Here is a 20,605-nt window from a genome sequence, read left to right on the forward strand (position 1 = left end):
GCTGCGCGAACAACAGGATGAGGTAAGTAATTATTTTTTTATTTTTTAACCACTGAAGCAACATTTTAGTAAGCATTCTGTATTAAGAATGCTATTATTTTCCATGTTATCAGGGAAAATAATACATTAAATTGACTTTTACTAACATCATCTCCTAGCAACCATGCGTGAAAATCACATTGCATCTGCACTTGCTTGCGGATGCTTGATTTTCACGCATCCCTATTCATTTCTATGGGACCTGCGTTGCGTGAAAAATGCAGAATATAGAACATGCTGCGATTTACATGCAACGCACAAGTGATGCGTGAAAAATCAACGGTCATCTGAACAGCCCCATTAAAGTGAATGGGTCTGGATTCAATGCGGGTGCAATGCGTTCACCTCACGCATTGCACCCGCGCTGAATTCTCACACATGTGAAAGGGGCCTAAAACTTTTATTTTGCTGTATAGAAGTTCAGGGAAAGGATAGGGAGGAATCATTCCACATTATTGAAGAAGAACAGGGTTCAGTAGGGGAGTTTACAGCCTGGGTAATAGTAACAATCCTATTACACCTTGCTGCACTGACTGCTGATCCAAATTTGCCATTATACAGCTCTGTAATTCCAGCAAACCGTCCTTGTTATTTGGGTGCAAGTCCTGTTTGATACAGCCATTAACAGGGTCATGGAAATATTTCTACGTCTTATTTGCCCTTGTGCGGTGCAGTTATATGTTCTAAAGCCCTTTTTGGCGTGTATTAGTGGCAAAAAAATATATATTATTTGCCGTTTCAGCGGTGCAGTTATATGTTCTAAAGCCCTTTTTGACGTGTATTAGTGGCAAAAAAATATATATTATTTGCCGTTCAGCGGTGCAGTTATATGTTCTAAAGCCCTTTTTGGCATGTATTAGTGGGGAAAAAAATGGCTTCTTAGCCGTTGTGTGGTAAAGTGAGAAAATTACTGACTTTTTGGGGGTGTTTTAATTTCCTTTTTATTTATTTATTTGATCTAACAGTATGTCAGACAAGGTTCCAGGCCCTGCACAGGGGAGTGGCAAAGGCCTTATTGTTTCTCGTGCAGGCACAGGTTGCAGCAGAGTTAAGCCTCATTCACACGTCAGTGTTTTGGTCAGTGATTTCCATCAGTGATTATAAGCCAAAACCAAGATTGGAGCCTCCACAGACATAAAGTATAAGAGAAAGTTCTGCCCCTGTTCTGTGCTTAGAGCCGCACCTGGTTTTGGCTCAAAATCACTAATGGAAATCACTGACCGAATGCTGATGTGTGAATAAGGCATAAGAGGACATGGCAGCAGGAGTCACAGGGAGAGGCCTGAGCTCCCGGTGTCATCTAGCGGTCATGTCTTGACCAGCAACCCAGCAGTTCTTGAATGGTTGACATCAGACACCCCCAACCAACAGTCGGTGAGTTCGTCAGACAAAACCCTTATTTGGCATGGACCAGGAGCAGGCCCTGTGGCCTCACCGGTCCTCAACCTGCCTCTTTCCTTTTCTGTTCTCTCAGCCAGAGAAGTATTATCTGGTGTGTGCTCAGCTCCACAATACAGCGAGGACGAGCTACTCGAGGACAGTCAGCAGCTACTGGCCAGCCAAGATGTGAAAGAGACATCCGCCGCTTCCTCTGGTAGGCGGGCAAGTAATGATGAGGAGAGTGACGTAGAAGCTGGTGTTGCGAGCGGTCGGAGACCGTTGAGGAAGACATCAGTGACATGCAGAAAGTACTCGATGATGATGTAGCTGATAGCACTTGGGAGCCAGTTGAATTAGGGGCTTCATCAACATCAGGAGAAGAGGGTGGCAGTTTGCTTGTTAGGCAGCGCGGAGACAGCAAGTTGCCAGCATGCCCGGGAGTCAGCAGGGTGGCAGCAGTGGGAGGTCAGGTGCCAGACGTGCCCGGGGTAGACCACCCGCTTCGCAGGAGCCTAATTGCTCGGAAAGTAGTGGTGCAGGGGTTCACGGGAGCAGCTGCGGTAGCAGTCAGTCAGTGAGGAATGTTGGGGGTAAAATCACCTACTCGGCGGTGTGGCAGTTTTTTGTTAAGCTGCCGGAGAAGGTGAACATGACCGTTTGTAGAATCTGTGGGCTGAAGGTGAAGCGTGGCCAGGGTGCCAATGTTGGCACCATGGCCCTGTGTCAACATATGCATCGGCACCATAAAGTGGCCTGGGAGAACCATGGCTCCAATGTGGTTGTCCAGCCTGCTTCAGCAACCGCAGCATCACCCAGTGGCACACACCCAATTTCAGGCAGTCAAGGCTCTAACACCACAGACAAAAGGGAGCTGTCTGTGCTTCCCATCATCTGCTGGTCCTGATGCTCCTACTCCTCCTCCTACTCCTCATCAGTCATTCCATCAGCAATCGATCACCAAAGCGATTTCCAAGAGACAACAATATTCGTGCACTCATCCAGTGGCGCAGAAGCTGAATGTGCTCCTGGCCAAGTTGCTGCAGAGGAGGAGGACATTGGAGCACAAGCAATGTGTAGTGAAATGGGTGTTTTTTTTACACAGGTGACAGGAGAGGAGGAGCAGGAGCAGCCAGAGGAGCTACAGGGCGATGAGGCAGAGGACCCAGACACATCGTGGCAGTATGCAGTGGAGATGGAGGCAGGAAGTCCCTCCGAATCACTTGCACAAATGCAAGCAGTTCCAGCTCCATCAGCAGCAACTTGAGTCTAGAGTCACTGATGAGCAGCTTTCTTCACCCGCCTAGTGAAGAAACTACTCACCAGCAGCAGCTAGACCTGGAGCAGGACCCGAACCAGCAGGTGGTGGCATACTTGGACAGAACCATGCCACCCCACATTGAAGATCCGCTGGACTACTGGGCAGCTAAACTGGATTTGTGGCTGCAACTAGCAGAGTTTGCCCTGGAAAAGCTGTCCTGCCCGGCCAGTAGTTTGACATCAGAGTGGGTGTTTAGTGCGCCGGGGGCCATAGTTACCCCAAGAATAACTCGCCTGTCCACCCAAAATGTGGAGAGACTGACCTTTGTCAAGATGAATCAGGCGTGGATCAGCCAGGATTTCCACCCACCAGTGCCCGATGTATCAGACTAGATCATCCATGGTGCCACACCAACACTTTGACAAAAGAGACCGGTTTCTTCTGGCTACCTGCCTCAGCTACTATTCTGATGCTGACACCCACCTGATGCCAAGTACTCCATCTTTCACCCACCATCTTCAGCTAGTACCGGTATTGCCACCCACCTCCCCACTCTGTTACAGGGTCACTCTGTGGTTTCCTGATGCTGCTGCCACCTCCACACTGTGGTCTCCTGATGCTGCTGCCACCTCCACACTGTTACCTTGCCACTCTGTGGTCTACTGATGCTGCTGCTGCTATCTCCACACTATGTCACCTTGCCACTCTGTGGTCTCCTGATGCTGCTGCTACCTCAACACTATGTTACCTTGCCACTCTGTGGTCTACTGATGCTGATGCTATCTCCACACTATGTCACCTTGCCACTCTGTGGCCTCCTGATGCTGCCACCTCCACACTATCATTGTGCCACCCTGTGGCCTTATCCTGATGCTGCCACCTCCACACTCTGTCATTGTGCTACTCTACGGTCTCCTCATGCTGCTGCTTCCACCTCCACACTCTGTCATTGTACCACCCTGTGGCCTCCTGATGCTGCCACCTCCACACTGTCATTGTGCCACTCTGTAGCCTCCTCCTGATGTTGCTGCCACCTGCACACTCTGTCATTGGGCCACTCTGTGGCTTCCTGATACTGCCGCCACCTCCACACTGTCATTGTGCCACTCTGTGGCTTCCTGATGCTGCCATCTCCACACTGTCATTGTGCCACTCCGTAGCCTCTTCCTGATTCTGCTGCTGCCACCACCTCCGCACTCTGTCATTGTGCCACTCTGTGGCGTAGTCCTGATGCTGCTGCCACCTCATCACTATGTCATAGGGCCACTCTGTGGACTTCTCATGCTGTTGCCACCCTCCCCACTTCATGACTGGGCCACTATTTTGCCTTTCTGCCAGGATGACATCATCATTTATTTGACCCTTCTTCGGATCTGTCAGAAGGAAGGAAAAATGAGACGCACAACGGATCCTGTCTATGTAACAGCTATAAGGCCTGCATGACACGGTCCCTATTTTGCATCAGAATTGGCTTATGATTTGGTAGCCAAAATCAGGAGTGGGTACAAAACACAGAAGACATGCAAATATTCCTTTCATGTGTCATCTCTGTTTTGGATCCACTCCTGTTTTTTTGGCTTCAGCAATACTGATGGATTACTGACCAAATGCTGACCAGGTGAAAGCGGATGTACCACAGACAGGATCCGTTTTTTGGGGATTATTGTTCTGATGGATCAGAGGAAGGGCAAAATAATCAGTGACGTCAACACAAACTTACTACTGACACCCTCTCCACTCTGTCGGGGGGGCTCTACTTGTATAAGCATTTAATAGAACAGGTTCTGTAGACATCTATGTGGAATCAGCTGCCGACGGTGTAAAAGGAGTGCGCTTCTTCTTGACACTAACAGTGACCTGTAAGGCTGAGTTCATACTTGAGTTATTTGGTCAGTTTTGGCCCCATAACTGCCCAAATAAGTGAAGCGTGCAGTGATTCTAAGAGCGACACCTGTCATCTGCATGTCATACTGACTCACAGAAATATTTCACTACCACAGCAGACTCCCTATGCGTGTTACTGCAAGGCACAGTGTTCTACACCACTATAAAGGCTTTTTGAAATTTGCTCATCTCTATTTCCCATCTGATTTAATCTGCAGCAGTGTTTTTCCAGAAAAGCTGTATGGGAACCAATGTAATGTTTGTTAACTTTTCAGCATCCTGCAGGGCAAGCAAGCACTGACACAGTTGTTACCCAAGCTCTGTGGCCCAGATGGACCAAGTTATATCCTTGGGACCACCCATCTAATAAAAGAGTAAGCCAAACTGTGCAACCTCCTTAAAGGGGATGTGCCAAGATTGCAAGTTATCCCCTATCCATAGGATAGCTAACTGATCGCATGTACCGCTATCAATCCTGAGAATGGGGGTCCTGTTCCCCTGATCTGATGGAGTGGTAGATCGAATATGCACTCTTCTGCTGAATTCATTCTCTATGGAAGTGCTGGAAATAGCTGAACGCTGTACTCAGCTATCTCCAGCAGTCACATTGAGAATGAATGGAGCGGCAGGGGACATACTCGACCTGCTGTAGATGTCGGATAAGGCTACTTTCACACTACCGTTCAGAGCGGGTCCGTCTGATGTCTGCACAGACGGATCCGCTCCTTTAATGCAGACGTTTGGATCCGTTCAGAACGGATCCGTCTGCATTATAGTTTAAAAAAAAATCTAATCTAAGTGTGAAAGTAGCCTAAACGGATCCGTCCAGACTTTACATTGAAAGTCAATGGGGGACGGATCCGTTTGAAGATTGAGCCATATTGTGTCATCTTCAAACGGATCCGTCCCCATTGACTTACATAGTAAGTCTGGACGGATCCGCTTGCCTCCGCACGGCCAGGCGGACACCCGAACGCTGCAAGCTGCGTTCGGGTGTCCGCTTGCTGAGCGGAGTGGAGGCTGAACGCTGCCAGACTGATGCATTCTGAGCGGATCTGCGTCCACTCAGAATTCATTAGGGCAGTACGGATGCGTTCGGGGCCGCTTGTGAGCCCCTTCAAACGGAGCTCACAAGCGGACACCCGAACGCTAGTGTGAAAGTAGCCTAACTTGCAAAGTTGGCACAAACCCTTTCAAGCGGTATTCCAGAAGAATAAAAAATCTTTCCCATGGGATGCTTATGCTTAAAAAACAAAACAAAAAAACCAAAGTTATTCTCAAACTTTAGGTTACACTATTCCCTTCAAGATAAATAAAGGAGTTTCACATTGAGCAATACATGATACCTATTTGTATACTGTCCCATGGATTGGGGGCTGGTGGTGCTTCTGTTGGAGGTGTTTGTAAGGGATTAGTGGTCCAGTAGGCTCTAAAACCTTTTGACTCTGTGAAAATGTCGCTGTAGAACCGGATTGTGAGAGTGTTACTCTGACTAGTAATTCTGGCTGGCATTATAGTTCCACAAAATGGACCTGCAAAAAGCGAAGAGGAACAATAATAAGAAACGTCATGTAAAAGATACTATATTACACAAAGTAGTAAATACTGTAAAATCAGTAACAAAGAATATTTACATTATTCCATGACAAAAATGACAGGGAAATATTCCCTGGCTTATTAACATGCTCCTAGAAGAAAAAAATCTCTGAGACAGAATATGTGTAAACGTTATCTTACTGACAGCTATCATTTACATTTCGGCACACAGACTTTGTAGATACAATAATAGCAATAATGAATTTATAAGACTGTGCATGTAGTAGAGAGACCGGGCGGCACAGCTTTACACTCCCTCTTCAACACTTCATGCACAGGATCCAAACTCAGACATCTAGCGCACCACTCTGTCTTGCACTGCAGTCCTGTGGTGCAAAGCCACTCCAGACATGTAAGTATAAATTCCAACAGTAGAAAAGGATAATGAGGCGGCACTCACCCAGCAGTAATTCATAAAATGATCCTTTATTGGTCCGGGATGCAAGTAACACAAACCAGCAGAATTAAAGGGGTTGTCTAGGATTGGGGACATTGCTCTAATAGTACAAGTGTGGCATACACATTACATACAAGCATGCAGTACCTTTAGCACAGATTTCTGCAGCCCTGATTTCATCTTTGAAATTCATGGCCGGAAGTTACTGTTTATTGACGTACCGTGTCCCTTGCAGGCAAGCAAAGCTTCCTCTTCCGCTGCACAGGGAGCCCAGTGATGTCACTGGCAGCATAAGTAATTTATGCAGAGTGGATGGAGGGGAAGTAACTAGGCTGACCGACATCGCGCTAAACCCAGCCCCCTCCCTTCTGGTGATGTCACTGGGCAAGGACCTTTAGATTGAATGGAGGTGAATATTGATGAGGGGCGGAGTAACAGCGGCTGGCCAACATCCCACTAAGCCCCGCCCCTCCAGTCCGGTGACATCACTGGGCAAGAAGCTTTAGATTGAATGGAGGTGAATATGGATGAGGGGGCAGAGTTACAGCGGAGCAGAGAGACAGCTGTAACCACCTGATGCCGCGCTGCCCCAGGAGCCACAGGGCAGTGTAGCCGGAAGTTAGGGACAGATAAACAGATATATAAGCAATGAGTGAGGGACCGTTGGAGCCACATAGAAGTGGCGAAAATAGCTGAAAATATATGGAGGCACCTTTATTTACATGTACATTGTGAGTAAACGTGTTTTTTTTTTTTTTATTTGGTCCCGGACAACGAATCTTCCATGCATAGTGGTGACGGCCATTTCGCGCAAAAATGTGCTTCCTCAGGCCACTGATGGCCTGAGGAAGCACATTTTTGCGCGAAACGGCCGTCGCCACTATGCATGGAAGATTCGTTGTCCGCCCTGTTATTTCTGCTGGTTATTGTTACTCGCATCTTGGACCATTAAAGGATAATTTTTTAAATTACTGCTGGGTGAGTGCCACCTCATTATTCTTTTCTACTGTTGGAATAAATTTATAAGACTTCTTAGGCCCGTGCCAGATGGCTGTGTGTAGTCCAGGAAAAACAGTACATGTGATAGCCACATCTCCTAGACCAGGAGTCAGCAACCTCCGGCACTCCAGCTGCAGTGAAACTACAACTTCCAGCATGCAATTTCTGTACTTCTAACTTTCGTAGAAGTGAATGGAGCATGGGTGTTGTAGTTTCAGAACTGCTGGATTCCCGGAAATTAATGATCCCTGTCTTAGAGCTGTGAAAAATGAAAGGTGGAATCTGATTGGTTCTTATGGGCAACTAAGCCAGTTCTACATTACACCAGTTTGATAACTATCCCCCCTACTGTATAAAACCATGCCAGCTACTGTAACTAAAAAATAGATTATAATATAAAGTTGACATACCATATTTAATGGCTTGTCCAGAGCTTTCCTCATATGCTGCCACATAATCATAACACAGTTTACTTATAAGGTCTGTATCTTCCAAGTCAAAATGAGTGAAATTTACGACAATGTTCTTCCCTTCAGGCACTTGAATATGCCATACACACAGTCTGTTAGGTGCATAATTATTTGGCCAGTTTGGGGATTTAATCACTCCACTCTCCTCAGTAGATCCACCACCACATGACTGGATTTCTGTGAAACAGAATATAATTTTCAGTACATTTGTAAAAATGTCTATAGGTAAATATAACAAATTAATATCTACATAGAGTGTTTAATGTTCTTCCAGCAATTCCATTGCTAACTTCATTGGAGACAAGAACTGATTAATTAAATAATCTCAATTTACAGCTCCTTGGAATAACATATTGGAAAATCGCTGTGTCTTGAAGGAGTTAAACAGCTACAACATGTAGCTGTTTAACTCCTTCAAGACACAGCGATTTTCCACTTTCTCGTATTCATTTTTTACTCCCCGTCTTCCTGGATTCATACCTTTTTTATTTTTCTGTTTACATAGCCGTATGAGGGCTTGTTTTTTGCAGGACAATGGCACAGTTTTATATTGGATATGAAGTAGTGGGAAGCGAAAAAAAACTCCAGATGAAGTGAATTTGGAAAAAAAATAATTCGGCCTTGGTTTTATAGGTTTAGTTTCTATGGTGCTCCCTTTGCGGAAAAACTGACTGTTAACTTCATTTTCTAGGTCAGTACGATTATACAGGGAGTGCAGAATTATTAGGCAAGTTGTATTTTTGAGGATTAGCCATGTTCTCAATGAACCCAAAAAACTCATTAATATCAAAGCTGAATATTTTTGGAAGTAGTTTTTAGTTTGTTTTTAGTTTTAGCTATTTTAGGGGGATATCTGTGTGTGCAGGTGACTATTACTGTGCATAATTATTAGGCAACTTAACAAAAAACAAATATATACCCATTTCAATTATTTATTTTTACCAGTGAAACCAATATAACATCTCAACATTCACAAATATACATTTCTGACATTCAAAAACAAAACAAAAACAAATCAGGGACCAACATAGCCACCTTTCTTTGCAAGGACACTCAAAAGCCTGCCATCCATGGATTCTGTCAGTGTTTTGATCTGTTCACCATCAACATTGCGTGCAGCAGCAACCACAGCCTCCCAGACACTGTTCAGAGAGGTGTACTGTTTTCCCTCCTTGTAAACCTCACATTTGATGATGGACCACAGGTTCTCAATGGGGTTCAGATCAGGTGAACAAGGAGGCCATGTCATTAGATTTTCTTCTTTTATACCCTTTCTTGCCAGCCACGCTGTGGAGTACTTGGACGCGTGTGATGGAGCATTGTCCTGCATGAAAATCATGTTTTTCTTGAAGGATGCAGACTTCTTCCTGTACCACTGCTTGAAGAAGGTGTCTTCCAGAAACTGGCAGTAGGACTGGGAGTTGAGCTTGACTCCATCCTCAACCCGAAAAGGCCCCACAAGCTCATCTTTGATGATACCAGCCCAAACCAGTACTCCACCTCCACCTTGCTGGCGTCTGAGTCGGACTGGAGCTCTCTGCCCTTTACCAATCCAGCCACGGGCCCATCCATCTGGCCCATCAATACTCACTCTCATTTCATCAGTCCATAAAACCTTAGAAAAATCAGTCTTCAGATATTTCTTGGCCCAGTCTTGACGTTTCAGCTTGTGTGTCTTGTTCAGTGGTGGTCGTCTTTCAGCCTTTCTTACCTTGGCCATGTCTCTGAGTATTGCACACCTTGTGCTTTTGGGCACTCCAGTGATGTTGCAGCTCTGAAATATGGCCAAACTGGTGGCAAGTGGCATCTTGGCAGCTGCACGCTTGACTTTTCTCAGTTCATGGGCAGTTATTTTGCGCCTTGGTCTTTCCACACGCTTCTTGCAACCCTGTTGACTATTTTGAATGAAACGCTTGATTGTTCGATGATCACGCTTCAGAAGCTTTGCAATTTTAAGAGTGCTGCATCCCTCTGCAAGATATCTCACTATTTTTGACTTTTCTGAGCCTGTCAAGTCCTTCTTTTGACCCATTTTGCCAAAGGAAAGGAAGTTGCCTAATAATTATGCACACCTAATATAGGGTGTTGATGTCATTAGACCACACCCCTTCTCATTACAGAGATGCACATCACCTAATATGCTTAATTGGTAGTAGGCTTTCGAGCCTATACAGCTTGGAGTAAGACAACATGCATAAGGAGGATGATGTGGTCAAAATACTCATTTGCCTAATAATTCTGCACTCCCTGTAGGGACACCACATTTTTATACTTTTTCTTTTGTTTTAAAAATACTTTAAAAAAAAATCTTAACAATTTTCTTTCCTTGCATCTCCATATTCTGACCCCCGTAACTTTTATATATTTATGGCTAAAGCGTTTTGTGAGGGCTCATGTTTTGTGGGGAAATCTGCAGTTTTTATTCATACAATTTTGGAATGAGTATTACTGTTTTATACCCTTTTTATTCAATTTTTTGGGAAGTGAAATGACAAATAAATAGCGACTCGACCATTTAGGGTCAGGGTTCGCTTGACAAAAGCCGTTGGGCTGAAATGTTGCCTTGGGAATAAACGGGTCTTCACCCTTTTCACCACATTTGGAGTGCTGCCTCAATTTTTCTCTTTTGAATCGGCCATTTAGAGATTTTTTCCTCATTACACTGTTCATCGTACGAGTAATAGTACATGCATTTTGGGAATGCGGCAATGCTAATGATCTTTTTTAATAAAATTTTAGAAAAATATTTTTGCAGCCTATGAAATATTCAGTACGTTCCGTCAAGCCCTGACAAAAACAGGTCCTTATAGGAGGCTTCAGAATTCCCAAGGCAAAAAATGTATAAAAATCAGATTCCATTATTGCAATTGACCACAGCATCTGAACGGGATCAATGTGTCTAATCTGTGTTATTGCTGACCACGGACTCTGCCTGCAGGTGTCTGATGTATAAAACAGCAGACACCCAGTGGCTATGGCGCCCGGTCAGCTCCTGAGCAGACACCATCTCTTAAAGTCCCGATTTGTGCTGTACATCTACGGGGCAAATCTTGGAAAGGTTAAAGGAGTTGTCCCATCTTGACATTAATGGCATATGGATAGGATATGTCATAAATATCCAATAGATGCATGTTCCATCTCTGATACCCCCTCCTGTCTCAAGTACGGGGCCATCCTGTGAATGAAGAAAACAACAGCTATCTCCAAAACCACCCAATGAGAAAAAGCATGGGTCAAGTTATCAAAATTGGATTAAGATTTGGGAGAAATGGGAGACAAATAACTTGAGAACATGAGGTTGTTTCCCTTTTTGGCATGCTGTGCATGGGTACTGAATCAAGTGAAATGCTTTCTATACTACAAGCATCATAACTGACTAGCTACATTTGCCATATTTCATAGAAGTACTGCTTTTTGGTACAGTGCATTCGGAAAGTCTTTAGACCCCTTCATTTTTTCACAGTTTCATATGTTGCAGCCGTGTGCTAAAATGAAATAGAAAAAAAACATGTTTTCCCTCAACAATCTGCACTCAATACCCCCTTAATTAGAAAGTGAAAACAGAATTTTAGAAATTTTTGCAAATTTGTTAAAAAGGAAAAGCTAAAATTTTGCATTGGACATAAGTATTCAGACCTTTTGCTATGACCCTTGACATTTAGCTCTGGGTGCCTCCCATTTCTCTTGATCATTGAGATGTTTGTACACCTTAATTGGAGTCAATCTGTGGTAAATTCAGTTCATTAGACATGATTTGGAAAGATACACCTCTATCTATATAAGGTCTCACAGCTGACAATGCATTGCAGAGCAACAACCAAGCCATGAGCATGAAAGAACTGTCTGTAGAGTCAACAGACAGGACTGTGTAAAGTCACATATCTGGAGAAGGATACACAAAAAGTCTGCTGCACTGAAAGTTTCCTAGAGCACAGTGGCCTCCATAATTCTTAAATGGAAGAAGTTTAGAACAACCAGAGCTGGCCGGCCCCAGCCCTAGAAAGAAGCCTCTCCTTGGTATAAGATACATGAAAGCCCATCTGGAATTTCCCAAAAAAATCCCCTAAATGAGTCCCGGGCTGTAAGAAACAAGATTCTGTGGTCTGATGAAACAAAGATTGAACTTTTTGGGCTCAATTCTAAGCGTCATTTCTGGAGAAAACCAGGCACTGCTTATCACCTTCCAAATACCATCCCTACAGTGAAGAATTGTGATGGCAGCATCATGCAGTGGGGGTCTTTTTTAGCAGCTGGGACAGTGGATAGGATTGAGGGAAAGCTAAATTGAGCAATGGACAGAGATGTAAATGAAAACCCGATTCAAAGTTATCTGGACCTCAGACTGAGCTGAAGGTTAACCTTTCAACAAGACAATGAGCTTAATTACACAGCCAAGACAGTGGTGTAGGGACAACTCTGTGAATGTTCTTGAGTGACCCAGCCAGAACCCTGACTTGAACCCAATTGAACATCTCTGGAGAGACCTGAAAATGGTCGTACACTGATAGACCCCATCCAACCTTAAAGGGATCTGCAGAAAACTGCAGTAAAACCCCAAATCTAGGTGTGCAAACTTTGTGGTATCATACCCAAGAATACTGGAGGCTGTAATTACTGCCAAAGTTGCTGCAACTAAGTACTTAATTAAAAGGGTCTGAATACTTATGTCAATGGAATATTTAACTTTTTCCTTTTCAACAAATAAGCAAAGTTTTTGAACATTCTGTTTTCACTTTGTCATTATGGATTATTGACTGCAGAATGATGGTGAAAACTTGAATCTTTTTATTATTTTAACCAAAGACAGCAACATAACAAAATGTGAAAAAAGTGAAAGGAACTGAACATTTTCTGAATGCACTGTATATGGGCTACAGTATGTAGGAAATCAAAGAGAATCTGCTGACCTATAAAAGAAGCCTCAGTTTGAGTATAATTAAAAAATATGTAAAGGGGCATTTCTTTTAGAAAGTGGTATTTGTTTTTAAACTCAGTATTCATAGAAAACATTTTTTCATTCTCTTTTAATGTTGGCAGTACTATACTATTGAAAATTAAATGCTAAAATATTGTACTTTTGTAGCAGTCATAACAACTAAGACTTCCTAAATATCGAGAATCCATTGTCAGTTTACTTCTGCTGGGAGGTAGGTGTTATCTGCAAGGTAACAGTAAGTGTATGACAGCTCTAAAGTTCTCTTCATAGGCGTAGATGAAGATGCCTACGGAAGAGTATTGCAATGATAATATAGTGTAATGTGTGATGCTCAAATTGAGCCACTACAAGGAGCTCTCCAAACAAAGAAAAAGTTAAAGAGCAAGAGCTGAAAATAGAATACATGGAGTGACTTCTAAAGATTACATCCAAAAAATTTACCTTTTTTTTAATAAAAAATAATAATCCGTAGAATATTCACATATTCGTTGTCAAATACAAACATTTTGATGGAAGTGTCCCTTTAAGATCAGGGCAGTATGGTGTCCATAAAATTTGCGTATGGTAGTAAAAGCAGACAGCATTTTTTTTGGTAAACATATGGTTGTCGCTGAAAAAGACAGACGTCTGCCCTAAATTTTGGGATCGCTTTTTAGAATGTCCTCTGAAAAACGCTCTATGTTCTTGTCAATGCTGATGATTACAATCTTCCATATACAGTTAGGTCCATATATATTTGGACAGAGACAACATTATTCTAAATATTGTTCTGTACATTACCACAATAGATTTTGAACAAAACAATTCAGATGCGGTTGAAGTTCAGACTTTCAGCTTTAATTCAGTGGGTTGAACAAAATGATTGCATAAAAATGTGAGGAACTAAAGCATTTTTAAACTCAATCCCTTCATTTCAGGGGCTCAAAAGTATTTGGATAAATTAAATAATTGTAAAGAAAATGTTAATTTCTAATAGTTGGTTGAAAACCCTTTGTTGGCAACGACTGCCTGGAGTCTTGAAGTCATGGACATCACCAGACGCTGTGTTTCCTCCTTTTTAATGCTCTGCCAGGCCTTTACTGCAGCAGTTTTCAGTTGCTGTTTGTTTGTGGGCCTTTCTGTCTGGAGTTTAGTCTTTAACAAGTGAAATGCATGCTCTATTGGGTTCAGATCAGGTGACTGACTTGGCCATTCAAGAATATTTCACTTCTTTGCTTTAATAAACTCCTGGGTTGCTTTGGCTTTATGTTTTGGGTCATTGTCCATCTGTATTATGAAACGCTGACCAATCAGTTTGGCTGCATCTGGCTGGATTTGAGCGCACAGTTTGTCTCTGAAAACCCCAGAATTCATCCGGCTGCTTCTGTCCTGTGTCACATCCTCAATAAACACTAGGGACCCAGTGCCACTGGCAACCATGCATGCCCAAGCCATCACACTGCCTCTGCCGTGTTTTACAGATGATGTGGTATGCTTTGAATCTTGAGCTGTACCATGCCTTTGCCATACTTTTTTCTTTCCATCATTCTGGTAGAGGTTAATCTTGGTTTCATTCGTCTAAAGAATTTTCTTCCAGAAGTGTTCTGTTTTTTTAAGATGTTTTTAGCAAAGTTCAATCTAGCCTTCTTATTCTTAAGGCTTATGAGTGGCTTGCACCATGCAGTGAACCCTCTGTATTTACTTTCATGCAGTCTTCTCTTTATGGTAGATTTGGATATGGATACGCCTATATCCTGGAGAGTGTTGTTCACTTGGTTGGCTGTTGTGAAGGGGTTTTATCTTCACCATGGTAATTATTCTGCGATCATCCACCACTGTTGTCTTCTGTGGGCGTCCAGGTCTTTTTGCATTGTTGAGGTCACCAGTGCTTTCTTTCTTTCTCAGGGTGTACCAAACTAGATTTTGCCACTCCTAATAGTGAAGCAATTTCTCGGATGGGTTTTTTCTGTTTTTGCAGATGAAGGATGGCTTGTTTCACCTGCATTGAGAGAGCTCCTTTGACCGCATGTTTACTTCTCAGCAAAATCTTCAAAATGCAAGCACCAAACCTCAAATCAACTCCAGGCCTTTTATGTGCTTAATTGAGAATAAAATAATGAAGGAATTGCCCACACCTGCCCATGAAACAGCCTTTGTCAATTGTCCAATTACTTTTGGTCCCTTTAAAAACAGGGTGCCACATGTAAAGGAGCTGAAACTCCTAAACCCTTCATCCAATTTTAATGTGGATACCCTCATATGAAAGCTAAAAGTCTGGACTTTATGTACATGTCCATTATAAAGCTATATCTTGAATATGTTTTAGTAAGCAGGTAATAAAAACAAAATTTGTGTCAGTGTCCAAATATATATGGACCTAACTGTAAACTGCATCTTTAATCACCTAACAATTTTCCCCGAGCTTAGTTCAGGCTTTTGGAAAAGGACTTTACTGGTCACCCCGAGCCCAGCTTGGGCAGAAGGGCCTGGTCTTGCGAGCTGAGTCCAGCACCCACCAAAACCATTGCTGTACAATTCTATTGATAATTTCCTGTGTACTGGGGGAGAGGTGCATATATACTCATTATCGTTGTGGTGGCGATATTACTGTGCTGTGGTGGATGGAGAGCATGTTTTGGACATTATGAGGGGGGAGGGACTGGGGTTATGGGGGGGTTCTGTTCTATTAATTTATTAATATTATTAAAAAGACTTAATTTAAAAAAAATTATCAGTGATTACCTTCTATATCATCAGGATGGACCTCTTCCCATTTTACCTCAAAACCTTTATCGGTTTTCAATTTGTCTGTTGAGAATTTCTGGAAAAGCTTGTTGCTAGAGCTGATGATCACTGGAGGCTTCAAAAATCCGCAGTAACTTCCTGGAATGACAAAGCAGATTAAAGTGACAACCTGGATGCTCCACTAAAAAAGACTAATTACTAATTATATTATTCAGGATAACAGGAGACAGAACATTGCCTTTATGACATGTCTAAAAATGTGTGAAAAAAATCTATGATTGGAAAACACATGGTTTATTTGTTGCATATACATATTGCACAAAAAATACTGCCTATGTGACTTGTGTTGCAAGTTTTGGACTAAATTGGAAAACAAAACCTAATTGTGCCTCGGGAACTTTTATTCTCTTATATTGGCCACTGCATGTTCAATGACAAAAAAACCCCCACATAAAACCGGACTTAAAGGGGTGTTCCAGTTTGTAATCATTTGTGAAGTTTGCTGTAATTTTTGAATGTATTTCCTTTACCTTTAATGCTCCTATCTTCCAGTCTGGACCGTTCATGCAGCTATTTCTTATTTTTTGTGATGTGTGTGTCAAAGCAGGGGCAGTAATTGGGGAGTGTCTATGTAGTTAGCTGGAAGGGAGGAGCTATAAACTAGCTGGGCATTGCTAGGGGTGGGGCTGGAGCTGTGGCAGAGGAGAAGTGAATCATGGGTTTGGTTGGATAGACAAACAGAAAGTACTACACACAAGATGAAAAATAACCAGAGTGATTTGTTTACATGGTGAAAACATGCCAGGAGAGTCCCAAGCATGGTGACGATATTCATGAAGTAAGCAACTACATGAGCATATCTGTTAAAAACCATAGTAAGCCCGGAAAACCCCTTTTAAGTGCAATAACTTGATATGAACTAGATATGAAATACTGTAGGCTACTTTCACACTAGCGTTCGGGGTTCCGCTTGTTAGTTCCGTTTGAAGGCTCTCACAAGCGGTCCTGAACTGATCCGTACGGCCCCAATGCATTCTGAGTGGATGCGGATCCGCTCAGAATGCCTCAGTCTGGCACCGTTTGACCTCCGTTCTGCTCAGCAGGCGGACACCCGAACGCAGCTTGCAGCGTTCGGGTGTCCGCCTGGCCGTGCGGAGCTAAGCGGATCCGTCCAGACTTACAATGTAAGTCAATGGGGACGGATCCGTTTGAAGTTGACACAATATGGTGCAATTTCAAACGGATCCGTCCCCCATTGACTTTCAATGCAAAGTCTGGACGGATCCGTCTGACTAACTTTCAGACTTAGAATTTTTTCTGAAAGATAATGCAGACAGATCCGTTCGGAACGGATCCCATCGTCTGCATTATAGGAGCGGATCCGTCTGTGCGGACACCAGACGGATCCGCTCCGAAAGCAAGTAGCCTAAAAATGTATCTGTTATATGAAACTGTATTTATTTATTTATTTGTGTAAAGTGTGTGTATATAGGTATACAGTGTTAAATTATACAGTTGTGCAGATAATAATGCTATACAGTAACACCGCCATCATATTCTACACAAATTTTATGATCTACAGTGCCTGAGTAACAGTGCTATATTAAACCTGTACAAATACCGCCATACAATGCTCAAAAAACACAATGTCTAAATAATACTGTTACATAATTAATATTAAGTCAGTAGCCTCAGGTATGCTCATTTGTAGCAGGTATAAACATCAGGCTGAGACCATCTGTGGTGCTACCATCAGTACTAATGGCTGATGAGCCCAATTGCACAGGTCACACACCCTAAATTTAATAAGAAGCCGGAAGAAAATGCTAACCATTTTGCACAGCCGTTTTACTTATAAACAGCTTTTTTTGATGGGATCTACAAATCAGGATTTCCCATTGATTCCAAAATCACAACTGATTGGGGAGAACAGGCTGTCTAGTCATCCTGTACATTCATGAACCTGGCCAAGAATCTTTAAAGTCTAAGTGAGTTGGTGGCTCAGCTGATTCCATAGTCTTCAGTGAAGAGGGCCTTAGGCCCCTTTCACACGGGCGAGTATTCCGCGCGGATTGAACGCATTGCACCCGCACTGAATGCCGACCTATTCACTTCTATGGGGCTGTTCACATGAGCGGTGATTTTCACGCATCACTTGTGCGTTGCGTGAAAATCGCAGCATGCTCTATATTCTGCGTTTTTCACGCAACGCAGGCCCCATAGAAGTGAATGGGGTTGCGTGAAAATCACAAGCATCCGCAAGCAAGTGCGGATGCGGTGCGATTTTCACGCACGATTGCTAGGAGACGATCGGGATGGAGACCCGATCATTATTATTTCCCCTTATAACATGGTTATAAGGGAAAATAATAGCATTCTGAATACTAGTAAAAAAAAAATTTAACTCACCTTAGTCCACTTGCTCGCGCAGCCCGGCATCTCCTTCTGTCTCCTTTGCTGAACAGGACCTGTGGTGACGTCACTCCGGTCATCACATGATCTATCACATGATCTTTTACCATGGTGATGGATCATGTCATGGATCATGTGTTGACCGGAGTGACGTCACCACAGGTCCTGTTCAGCAAAGGAGACAGAAGGAGATGCCGGGCTGCGCGAGCAAGTGGACTAAGGTGAGTTAAATTATTTATTTATTTTTTTTAACCCCTCCAGCGCTATTTTACTATGCATTCTGTATTCAGAATGCTATTATTTTCCCTTATAACCATGGGTAACAAACATGCGTGATTTTTCTCACGCAAGTGCAAAACGCATTACAATCTTTTGTACTCGCGCGGAAAAATCGCGGGTGTTCCTGTAACGCACCCGCACCTTTTCCCGCAACGCCCGTCTGAAAGAGGCCTTAGATATGCAGGCTTTATATGTGGTTGCAAAAGAGTTCAAATGAAGTCTGGGTCCCAGAGGTGGATATGGGGCCCTCACCAATTTTTATTGTCCAGGGGCCTCCACCAACCTTAATTTGGGCCAGCACATGCACTAATTCCGTGTTGCTGGAGTATGGTCATGTAGCATTCTGGGTGGAGCAAAAAATAAAATAAAAATTGTGTGCAAGCCTAATATGTGGTTGCAACAGACTTCAAGTAAAGTCTGGGTCCCAGAGGTGGATAAGGGGCCCTCACCAATCTTTATTGTTCAGGGGCCTCCACCAACTTTTATCTGGCCCAGCATATGCACTAATTCCATGTTGCTGGAGTATGGTCATGTAGCATTCTAGGTGGAGCAAGAAAAAACCTAGTGTGATAGTCACAAAAATTGGGCAAGGAACAGATGATAATGTTTATTCTGCCAGAAAGATTTTGAGATTATTATAGACCTTTGTTTACCTATCATATCAAAACTGTCAGATATTTCCAGCTTGTCTCCAGTACATTGTCCTATTTCCCCATCCATAGCAAGATCGATGAATGTTAGTTTAATTAGCCATCCTGGAGTAACAGAGATATTCCAGCTGCAGTGGAGATCAGCTGGATAGGTGTCAGGGTAATTCATGGAGTGAATAAAACCCTTGCGACCATTCTGTAGAGCATTACTTCCACAACCAGAATCTGCAAAGGAATACATAATACGTTAACTGCATAATTGATGAATAATCTTAATAGACAACGGTACAAACTCAGTATGAGCATGTAAAAACTATGAATGCTTTCACCATAATTTTCTTTCAGTGCTGTAATGCTGCTCAAATGAAAAATAAAAAAACAAGTCTTCATTACAATCACACTACTACTGTTTTCTGTGTCTATCGTTCCTATGCAGGCCTGTGTATTATTATCTCCCCTACTTATTTTCCTCATGTCTCCTATTATCGCTCTCTATTCCTATTTTCTTTCATATCAATCATTTTCTTTTTTATCATTCTTGTATTTGTTATTCCTGTAAAACTTTTATTTGGATGAATGAATTAATGAATGAATAAATAAAATTGTAGTTACCAATGTAAGAAGGGCTCTCCGTTGGAATAACACCATCAAATACAACGTATTTAGCATGGAATGATCCTCGTACACCCTGCTGATTTGCTTTGAAACGGACTAACACTGAGTTTGATGTAGCAACAACAGGATCTGGGATTTCTTTTCCACAAAACTGCCCTGTAAACAAAATGACATCATTATACAGAATATAGAGAATGAATACAGAAATAAAAATGTCAGGCAGGGTGTTTTTGGGATGGCTTCACCAACACCAAAACCTGATCCCAACTGTGAAGCATGGTGGAAGGAGTAGCATAGTTTGGGGTTATTTAGTTGCTCGGGGCCTGGACACATTGTAATCATTATAATCCTGTGGTGTATGAAAACATTTTACAGAGGATTGTAATGGCAGCAGTCAATGATGTCAAGCTGAAGAAACATTGAGTGATGCAACAAGACAATGACCAAAAGATAAAAGTAAATCAACTAAAGGATGGTTAAAAAAGATTTGTGCTTTGGAATGGTCAAGTCCTGACCTTAACCATGTTAATATATTGCGGCATGACCTGAAGACAGCTCTGCATGTAAGGCATCCCAGAAATATTGATGAACTGAAACACATTTAGAGGGAGGAATTATCAGAATAGTCCCCTTCAACATTGTACAAATCTGATACAGGAAGCATTTGGTGGAGGTGATTACTGCCAAAAAGGATCTAAAAGTTATTAAATTCAAGGGTTCACTTTTACCTGTATTGTGAATCTTTACTAAGCATGCTCAATAAAATATATGAATGGTACAACTGTTTGTTTGCTATTAGTTTAGTTAGATTTTTCTTTAAATGTGACTTAGATAGAAGGCATTTTATTAGTAATCATTGCAAAAATTTCAATTATTCCAAAGGTTTCACTTAATTTTTACATTTCTTAAAAAGGTATACTGAAGGATATTAGGGGTTTCTCAGCCTCGGCTTTTGGGGAGACACTG

General features: G+C 42.6%; 1 protein-coding gene across 1 annotated transcript in view; it reads right to left on the reverse strand.

Annotated features, from left to right (window-relative positions):
- Positions 1–20,605, reverse strand: part of LOC120990971 (ovochymase-2-like) — a 104,705-nt gene that overhangs the window by 43,439 nt on the left and 40,661 nt on the right. The window contains exons 7-11 of the mRNA XM_040419863.1: positions 19,637–19,795; positions 19,028–19,249; positions 15,681–15,821; positions 7,964–8,200; positions 5,908–6,093 (exon numbers count right to left, since the gene is read on the reverse strand). Coding sequence (XP_040275797.1) covers positions 5,908–6,093; positions 7,964–8,200; positions 15,681–15,821; positions 19,028–19,249; positions 19,637–19,795 — 945 coding nt within the window. The remainder of the gene's footprint in view (positions 1–5,907; positions 6,094–7,963; positions 8,201–15,680; positions 15,822–19,027; positions 19,250–19,636; positions 19,796–20,605) is intronic.

The sequence above is a fragment of the Bufo bufo genome, chromosome 2, assembly GCF_905171765.1.
Source record: "Bufo bufo chromosome 2, aBufBuf1.1, whole genome shotgun sequence".
NCBI lineage: Eukaryota > Metazoa > Chordata > Amphibia > Anura > Bufonidae > Bufo > Bufo bufo.